This window comes from Scyliorhinus canicula, chromosome 4, assembly GCF_902713615.1.
Source record: "Scyliorhinus canicula chromosome 4, sScyCan1.1, whole genome shotgun sequence".
Classification (NCBI taxonomy): Eukaryota; Metazoa; Chordata; class Chondrichthyes; order Carcharhiniformes; family Scyliorhinidae; genus Scyliorhinus; species Scyliorhinus canicula.
The window spans coordinates 131,562,889-131,573,024 of record NC_052149.1 but is presented as its reverse complement, the minus strand read 5'-3'; the positions used below and the strand labels follow the sequence as shown (position 1 = coordinate 131,573,024).

Sequence of the window (10,136 nt, the reverse complement as noted above, 5' to 3'; positions counted from 1 at the left end):
TGGGGGAGAGAGATACACACTCACACTGGGGGGAGAGAGAGAGACGCACACACACATCGGAGAGAGAGAGAGACACACACACACACACACACCGGAGAGAGAGACACACGCACACACACGCACACACACGCACACACACGCACACACACGCACACACACGCACACACACGCACGCACACACACGCACACACACGCACACACACACACACACACACACACACACACACACACACACACACACACACACACACACACACACACACACACACACACCGGAGTGAGAAAGAGATACACACCAGGGAGGGAGGGTGATAGAGCGGAGACTCCGGCGAAGGAGAGACAGCAAGTGGGGAGAAATGAGTGCGCGGCAGCGGGGAGGGAGGAGACCAACCCCTGGGCGAGGGGTGTGGGGGGAGACAGCAGGGCGAGGGGAGGGCGGCTGTGAAGGGGGTGGGGTGGGGGCTGTGGTGCAGGGGATACGTTGGGGGCAGGGTGTGCCGGGAATGTGGAGTTTCCTGGGAGGCGGATACGATGATGCCCACTGGGGAGACAGAGATGGAGTGAGGCGCAGCATAGGGAAGCACGTCGGGTTGTAATGGAGAGACAGTCACCAGGAGAGCACGTGAGCACAACAGAGCAGCTAGGTGTGTGGTGGGGGATCCGGTTGGCCGAGGACCTGGGGGGGGGGGGGTGCCTGGGAAGTGGGAAGGCACTGGGCAGGGGGCCAGATACTAAGATAGGGCTGTAGGTGTTTTGGGATTGGTCTGTGGGATGTTGGAGAGGGTTGAGTGAGACTGGATGTGCTGTGAGGGCGGGGTGGTGACACGGGGAGAGGGTGTGTCGGTGGGTGTGAAGATGCTAAAGTAGGTTGCCGGAAAGGCCTGGTGGAGGGAGAAGGGAAGCTGGCAAGAGTGACAGACCCGGGGCTGCACAGTAGCATGGTGGTTAGCACTGTTGCTTCACAGCTCCAGGATCCCAGGTTCGATTCCTGGCTTGGATCACTGTCCGTGCGGAGCCTGCACGTTCTCCCCTTGTCTGCCTGGGTTTCCTCCGGCTGCTCCAGTTTCCTGCCACAGCCCAAAGATGTGCAGGTTAGGAGGATTGGCTGTGATAAATTGCCCTCAGTATCCAAAAAGGTTGGATGGGGTTACTGGGTTATGGGGATGGGGTGGAGGTGTGGACTTAAGTGGGGTGTTTTTTCGAAGGGCCGGTGCAGACTTGATGGGCCGAATGGTCTCCTTGTGCACTGCAAATTCTATGAGGGAGGCAGAGTCCCAGTGTGGGGGCAGAGAGTGAGGGGGTGATTGTCTCTTCACGGCTCTGATTCAGGGCAATGACTGACTCATTTTCCTCTTGTTTTTTCACAGCCCTATCTGTTTTGAGATGATTGAGGAGGCACATATGACAAAATGTGGTCACAGTTTTTGGTACGTGCCACTTGTTGCTTCATCATACGGTCGGTTGTCAGTAATTTAAGAACTGAAGAACTGCCAGATTTTGTTTGTCTTAAAAATACAGGGAGGAAGTTATTGTAAGAAATTGCCACCATAATGGCTGAGTTAATTAAAGTTAATCAGTAATGTTATAGCTGGTGATTCTGTTATTGCTGACGTAGAGACTCAACAAGTTACAGTTGTTGTTTATTCAATCATATAAAAGTGAATGTGGGGGATGCAACACCGGGTTCAGTGTTTGTTTAATGGGTACGGGATTGAATCCTCTAACTTATTGCCTGGTTTTTCTCCAGCTATAAATGCATTCGACAGAGCCTGGAGGTCAGTAATCGGTGCCCCAAGTGCAACTATGTGATTGATAATGTTGATCAACTGTACCCAAACTTTCTTGGTAAGTCTCTGGTTGTGAGAGTGGCAGTAGTAAGACATTCTGGACAAAAAAAGCAGTAAAGGGAGCTTTTGTCTACAGTTCAAGCTACATCTACAAAGAACAGACAGGAATACATGGGTGCCATTGCAACCCTCGGAGCCTTGCCTAAAGATGGAAGGGTGCATCCATCTTCACATGAGTTTGAGCAGTTTTAATCCTGTGGACAAAACCGTTCATAGTAGTAACTGGAAATCCAGGGCGGGATTCTCTGATCCTGAGGCTAAGTGTTGACGCCGTCAGAAACACCGTTGCCAGGATCAGCAATTCTGGCCCCGATGGGGCCAGCAGGGCGCTGGAGCGGTTCAGCTGCTGATCCGGCTGTGGAATGGGCACCGGGGGATGCTCAGCGGGTGTGCTGCGAACGCGCGCATGCACAGTTCCACCGGCGCGATTTCCGCGCGTATGCGGTGTCTCCCTTGTCCGCGCCGGGCCCGACCCAACATGGCGCAGGAGTACAGGTGCCGGCGCCTAAGAAAGGAGACCGGGAGACAGAGTCCAGCCCACCGATCAGTGGGTCCTGATCTCAGGCCAGGCCACATTGGAGGCCCTCCCACAGGCCACCCCCAGACCCTTCAACGCGGAGGTCCCACCGGCTCAGAGCAGGTTAGAATGTCGCCGGCGGGACTCTTTTTTTACGGCCGCTCGGTCCTTCGAGGCCACAGAGTCACAGGGGGGCCTGCGTAGAGTGGCCCCCAACTGGCGCCACACCAGCCCCAATGGCGCCGTGGCGCGATTCGCACAGTCCACCGGCGATTCTCTGACCCGGCGTGGGGTCGGATAATCCCGCCCCCAGAGACTGTGCAGTACAATAATCTGCCATGCTCCAAGTGAAGATGCTTTATGTAGTCAGTCAAATGGAATTCCAACATCAAGGCTTCAGCCTTGTTTGAAGCAGAGTGTCATGCTGATCATAGAATCAGAGAAAAGTTACGGCATAGAAGGAGGTCATTTGGCCCATCTTATCCATGCCAGCCCCAGAACAGTCGGGTGCCCTTTCTAATACATCTCACCTTCCTGCACCTGGTCCATAGCCCTTTAGCTTAGAGCACTTAATGTGCAGATCCAGCAGCAAATTCCAGACTCCCACTCACTACCCTCTACATTAAAAAAAAAAAATTTTTTCCTCCTGCCCCCTCCACACCTTCTACCACTTGTCTTGAATCTATGTCCCCTGGTTCTAGAATTCTCCATCAAGGGAAACAATTTTATCCTGCCCACCCTTCTCCTCATAAGTTTGTACATAATTTAAGCCACTCCACAGCCTTCTTTATTCCGAGGAAAATAAACCCAATCTCTCCTCATAACTATACTTTTTTAGTCCTGGCAACATTCTTGTAAACCTCCTCTGCACTCTCTCCAGAGCAATAATGCCCTTCCTGTAATGTGGTGACCAAACTGCTCAGAATATTCCAGTTGTGGTCTCACCAGTGTTTGAAATGATAATGAATGAAAATCGCCTATTGTCACAAGTAGGCTTCAAATGAAGTTATTGTGAAAAGCCCCTAGTCACCACATTCCGGCACCTGTTCAAGGAGGCTGGTACGGGAATCGAACCGTGCTGCTGGCCTGCCTGGGTCTGCTTTAAAAGCCAGCGATTTAGCCCTGTGCTAAACCAGTCCCTAGAGTTTTATACAATTCCAACATTATATCCTTACTTTTATATTCTATACCTCTGCCAATGAAGGAGAGCGTTCCATTTGCTTTCAACAACCTTGTCAACCTGAACTGCTGCCTTTAGGGACCTGTGTACCTGTACGGCAAGATCTCTCACTTCATAGTATATTATATTCCCATAGTATAGAAATTCCCATTTATTATGAACTCCCTACAACTGTTCGACCTCCCTAAATGCATGACCTCACACTTCTCTGTGTTCAATTACATCTGCCACTTTACCGGCCCCTCCACCAATCCATCTGTATCATTTTGGAGATTATAGCTATCCACTACACTGTCCACCAGTCGGTCAATCTTTGTGTTGCATGCAGATTTCTCAATCATATTCCCCACGTTCACGTCCAAATTATTAATATACAACACAAACAGTAAGGGTCACAACACCGAGCCTGTGGAGCAGCACGGTAGCATTGTGGATAGCACAATTGCTTCACAGCTCCAGGGTCCCAGGTTCGATTCCGACTTGGGTCTGTGCGGAGTCTGCACATCCTCCCCTTAGTGTCCAAAATTGCCCTTAGTGTTGGGTTGGGTTACTGAGTTATGGGGAGAGGGTGGAGGTGTTGACCTTGGGTAGGGTGCTCTTTCCAAGAGCCGGTGCAGACTCGATGGGCTGAATGGCCTCCTACACTGTAAATTCTATGATAAACACCACTTGAAACAACTTTCCAATTGCAAGGGCAGCTGTCGACCATTACCCTTTTTTTTCCTGTTACTTGATCCAGTTTGCCACATTGCCCTGTTACCAATGGGCGGTCGCTTACTTTTTAAAAAAAAAAAATCTTTTTAGTGACGTTTTCAAAATTATATACGTTGCCATTCATTTTAAATTATTGTACAGTGTCAAATGTTTCTTCTTAGGTTTCTCTATTTACAGTCTGTTGCCGTCCAGCTCGGCGTACAATCCTTCCTCCCCTTGCCCCCAGCTCCCCCCCCCCCCCCGACCTCCCTTCCCCCCCTTCTTCACTGCTGCCCCATTCTTTCTTGCTGGGCTTTGCTACCTTATCTTGCTCCCTCCCCCAGTCCTCCCTTGCTTTCCTCTTTCTATCTTGTCCTGGCTACTTCTCCCTGGCTACTGGCTATTTATTTATTCATGTGTTGGCCACAAACAGGTCTCGGAACAGTCGGGCGAATAGCTCCCATGTTTTGTGTAATCCCTCTTTCGACCCACGGATGGTGAATTTGATTTTCTCCATTTGGAGAAATTCTGGTCGATCAGACAGCCAGTCTGCATCTTTAGGTGGTGCTGCTGATTGCCAACCGAGCAGCGTTCCACAGCGGGCGATCAGGGAGGCAAAGGCAAGGGCGTCCATCAGGCGCCCTCCTCCCCATGAATAGATCTGGCTGGTATACCCTGAAGACTGCCACTTACGAGCATGACTCCACCCTCATCCCCAGCTCTCGAGGTTGCCTCGAAGAAGGCTGTCCAGCACCCAATAAGTATGGGGCAAAACCAGAACATGTGGGTGTGTTTGGCACTGTTCACATCTATCCTCCACCTCCGGGAAGAACCTGTTCATTCGGGTTCTGGTCAAGTGGGCTCTATGTACCACTTTCAGCTGCGTTATGTTGAGCCTAGCGCATGTGGAGGTAGAGTTGGCCCTGTGCAGTGCTTCGTTCCAGAGTCCCCATCCTATTTTGAACCCCAAGTCTTCCTTCCGTTTCCTCCTTGTCGTGTCCAGTTCGGTGTCGGCCCTCTCTAGCAGTCGTTCATACACGTCACTACAGTTCCCTCTGCCTAGGATGTCTGCAGCTCTTCTAATAGTGTCTGTAGTAGTGGTCGCGGTATGTCCTTGTCTCCTTCCTTAGGAAGTTTTTAAGCTGCAGATATCTGAGTTTGTTGCCTTTAGCTAGTTGGAATCTCTGTGTCAGTTCTTCCAGTGTTGTGACCCTACCGTCAGTGTCCCTGACTGTCAACGTCTCCCCCCCCCCCCCCCCCCCCCCCCCCCCCCCCCCCCCCCCGTCCTGTCTCCATATTTTGAAGATGGCGTCAGTGAGTGCTTGTGTGAACCTGTGGATATTGCCGACTTTGTCGGACATTTTGGTCAGCCCGAATTGCTGCCGTAGTTGGTTCCACGTCTGGAGGGTGGCTATTACTACTGGGCTGCTAGTGTGTTTCTTAGGCGGGGTTGTGAGTGCCGCCGAGGCGAGGGCCCAGAGAGAGGCCCCCTTGCAGGAGGCCTCCTCTGCGTACACCCTCAGCTTCTGGCTCTTTGTGCATCCCATCACTCTTTCCGCTGTTGCTACCCGGTTGTTGAATTTAAGGTTTGCGAGGGCAAGCCCTCCCCTGGATTTTATTTTCTGTAGGACCTTCATTGCGATCCTAGCATTCTTTCCCCCCCCCATACAAATGCCATTATTAATTTGGGCTTTCACTTTCTTGACCAATCTGCCATGTGGGACTGGTCAAGAAAGTGAAAGGCATGGGACTTTGTCACATGTCCATGTACACCACATCCACTGAACTACCTTCATCAACCTTTCTTGTCACTTCCTCAAGATCTACAAGTGCTGCTCAGACTGAAACCGAGGAACTTTGTTGTACTGAGGGTGTGGGCAGTTTAAAAGCAATTGTACAGCCTCTAATTTGTGATATACGTGATCTGGGGATGTTTTACGGGGGGTGAAGTGAGTTTTGTTTTGTATTTAACTTATGCATTACCCTGTGATTATTTGATGTGATAATGTAGTGGGGAGTTTTCTCTCTTCATTTCTTTGATGAGGTGCAGCTGTTGCTGGCAAGGCCACCATTATTGCCCATCCCTAATTGCCCTGAGCTTCCTCATGAACTGCTGCAATTCACATGATATAGATCCACCTACAGTGATGTTGAGAATGGAGTTCCAGGATTTTGACCCAACTACAATGAAGGACAGTGATGAATTTCCAAGACAGGTTGGTGTGTGGCTTGGAGGAGAACTTGCAGTTTGTGGTGACCCCATGCGTTTGCTGCCTTTGTCCTTCCAAGTCATTGGTTTGAGCCTTGGTGAGATGCTGCAGTGCATCTGGTACATGGTACACACTGAAGCCACTGTACATTGGTGGCAGAGGGAGTGAATTTATTTATTTATTTTATTTTTTAAATTAAATTTCGAGTACCCAATTTATTTTTTCCAATTAAGGAGAAATTTAGCGTGGCTAATCCACCTATCCTGCACACCTTTGGGTGTGGGGGCGAAACCCATGCAAACATGGCGAGATTGTGCAAACTCCACACGGTCAGTGACCCAGAGCCGGGATCGAATCCGGGGCCTCGGCGCCGTGAGGCAGCAGAGCTAACCACTGCACCACCGTGCTGCCCAGAGGGAGTGAATTTATATGGTGGTGGGTCGGGTGCTGATCATATGAGTGCAAGTTGGTTTGCCTTGGATGGTGTTGACTATTGGAGCTACGTTCATGCAGGCAAGTGGAATGTTGTATCTGTAAAATCTCAGGTACTTTGATCAAAACCTTTACCCAGATGTCTTTATGGACGAGGCAAACGAAAGACTACACTAGTGTATTAATCAAACAACTTCATTGAACAAACAGTAAAAATCAGTTACCCTTAAATTAGCTCCAAATATTACGAAAAGGTCCCAAGATTCTTAATACTACCCGTCCCAATTAACTCAGTCATGCTGCGGGTCCGATTCTTTGAGTCTCGATTTTAAAGAACAGTGCAGCAAAGGAATAGGCCCTTCGCCGGCGATCATAATGCCTGACTAAACTAAAACCTTCTGCACTTCCAGAGTCCGTACCCCTCTATTCTCATCCTATTCGTCCTGGCATTCACCACCTGTGTATAAAAAAAAAAGAAAAAAATGTGCTCCGACATTTCCTCTAAACTTTGCCCCTCGCACCTTAATATGTTCCCTAGTTATTGACTTTTCCATTTTTGAAAAAATCTGGCTATTCACTCATTGCCACTCATAATTCTGTAGACTTTTATTAGATTCCCCCAACCTCCGTCATTCCAGTGAGAACAAAAGAATCTATTCAGCCTCTCCTCATAACTAATGCCCTCCATACCAGGTAACATTCTGGTAAACGTCTGTACTCTCTCCAAAGCCTCCACGTCCTTCTAGTAGTGTAGTGACCAAAATTGTACACTCTATCCTAAATGTGGCTCAACCAAGGTTCTGTACAGCTGCAGCATAACTTGCCAATTTTTATACTCAGTGCCCAGACCAATGAAGGCAAGCATGCCATTTGCCTTCTTGACTACCTTCTCCACCTGCCACCTTGTCACATGTGGACCTGTACCCCCAGGTCTCTCTGCCTGTAAAACTCTGAAGAGTTCTGTGTAATTCCCACCTGTATTAGACCTTCTAAATGCATTACTTCTCATTTGTCCAGATTAAACTCCATCTGCCATTTCTCCGCCCAAGTCTCCAACCGATCTAAATCCTGTTGTCTCTGTGACAATCCTCTTCACCATCCGCAACTCCACCAACCTTTGTGTCGACTGCAAACTTACTAATCAGACCAGCTACGTTTTCCTCCAAATTTTTTATATATACTATGAACAACAAAGGTTCCAGCACTGATTCCTGCAGAACAGTACTTGGGCAGCACAGTAGCATTGTGGATAGCACAATTGCTTCACAACTCCAGGGTCCCAGGTTCGATTCCAGCTTGGGTCACTGTCTGTGCTGAGTCTGCACATCCTCCCCGTGTGTGCGTGGGTTTCCTTCTGGTGCTTCGGTTTCCTCCCACAGTCCAAAGATGTGCAGGTTAGATGGATTGGCCATGATAAATTGCCCTTAGTGTTGGGTGGGGTTACTGGGTTATGGGGATAGGGTGGACGTGTTGACCTTGGGTAGGGTGCTCTTTCCATGTTGCTTTGATGTCGAAGACATTCACAGCTCATCTCTTCAGTTCAGCTCTTTTTGTCCATAGAACATAGAACATTACAGCGCAGTACAGGCCCTTCGGCCCTCGACGTTGCGCCGACCTGTGAAACCCCTCTAAAGCCCATCTACACTATTCCCTTATCGTCCATATGCCTATCCAATGACCATTTGAATGCGTTTAGTGTTGGCGAGTCCACTGCTTTTGCAGGCAGGGCATTCCACGCCCTTACTACTCTCTGAGTAAAGAACCTACCTCTGACATCTGTCCTATATCTATCTCCCCTCAATTTAAAGCTATGTCCCCTCGGGCTGGACATCACCATCCGAGGAAAAAGGCTCTCACTGTCCACCCTATCTTAGAACAGTACAGCACAGAACAGGCCCTTCGGCCCTCGATGTTGTGCCGAGCAATGATCACCCTACTTAAACCCACATACCCGTAACCCGACAATCCCCCCATTAACATTACACTACGGGCAATTTAGCATGGCCAATCCACCTAACCCGCACATCTTTGGACTGTGGGAGGAAACCGGAGCACCCGGAGGAAACCCACGCACACACGGGGAGGACGTGCAGACTCCACACAGACAGTGACCCAGCCGGGAATCGAACCTGGGACCCTGGAGCTGTGAAGCATTGATGCTAACCACCATGCTACCGTGAGGCCTATCTAATCCTTGTGGTGATCGTAGATTGACTAGATACAATACAACTGAGCAAACACTAGAGGGAGCACGGGAGAGCTATAAATACACCGGGACAGGAAGTGAGGACACACTTCACGGAAGGCAGAACTCGTAGCAGGACACAGACACACAAGCAGGTAGCATTTGAGGTAGCCGTATGTTAAGCTCTGAAGAGAGAACGAATTCACAATAAAGCATCTTCTCCGCATTTGAGACTACGAGCTTTATTAAGACACGAGGAACAACACATGGTACCAGCAGTGGCTTCAGATGCTTACTACAGGACAACTCAGCTGCAGACACAGAAAGAACAAAATGGCATGGAAATCTCCTACTGGACATTCGACTTGGGAAGACATCGCTGATGGGAGGATGTGCCTTGGATACCCACTTCAGCTGGACACGACTGGCAATGTAAGAAATGTCTGGAAAATGTTTAAACAATGGTTCGATTTAGGTATCATAGCTAATGATGCAGCAGCAGCCTCAGACGAAATTAAAATAGCAATGCTCATCGAAGGACATGAAGCTAGGAAAGTTTATAATGGATTTAAATACTCAAAAGGTGAAGACAGAAACAGCTTACAAACAATACTAAACAAATTTGAAGAGTACTGTAAGGAATTTGAACAGCACTGTATGCTCAGAGGCCAAACTGCACAGAGACTGAGTGATGCAAAACTTAAAAAATCAGGAAAAGAACAAGAAATCGCGAGTAAAAAGTACAGATCAAAAAGAAGAAATAACATGAATTTTTCACAAAGCCAAAACGCTGAAATCCAGTCCAGATCGAAAAGAAAAGGTAACTTACAACTTTCAGAAAGAAAAAAACGCTGAAATCCGCGATAAAATGGCGTCCGACCACATTTTGCAGTCTTGGGGACACAAAGAACTACAAATTGCGTCTGCGCATGCGCCGGAACCTGAAGCCGCGCATGCGCAGTTCCAACCATCCGTTCAACATTCTGCGCATGCGCCCGCCGCGCATGCGCAGTGTAAAAAGGTTAGTGGTGCCGATCGTTATTGCGCATGCGCGCACTCAAAAAGTTTTGGT

At 49.1% G+C, this 10,136-nt stretch overlaps 1 protein-coding gene across 4 annotated transcripts in view; it reads left to right on the top strand.

Moving 5' to 3' along the window:
* Positions 1-1,347: 1,347 nt before the first annotated feature.
* The window catches only part of cop1 (COP1 E3 ubiquitin ligase), a 171,441-nt gene continuing 162,652 nt past the window's right edge, over positions 1,348-10,136 (top strand). For 2 of the 4 annotated variants that reach the window (XM_038795194.1, XM_038795193.1), the window contains exons 1-2: positions 1,348-1,427; positions 1,748-1,845. In XM_038795194.1, the coding sequence (XP_038651122.1) occupies positions 1,384-1,427; positions 1,748-1,845 (142 nt within the window). In that variant the 5' untranslated portion in view covers positions 1,348-1,383. The remainder of the gene's footprint in view (positions 1,428-1,747; positions 1,846-10,136) is intronic. The other 2 variants (XM_038795192.1, XM_038795195.1) reach the window with 2 other exon arrangements.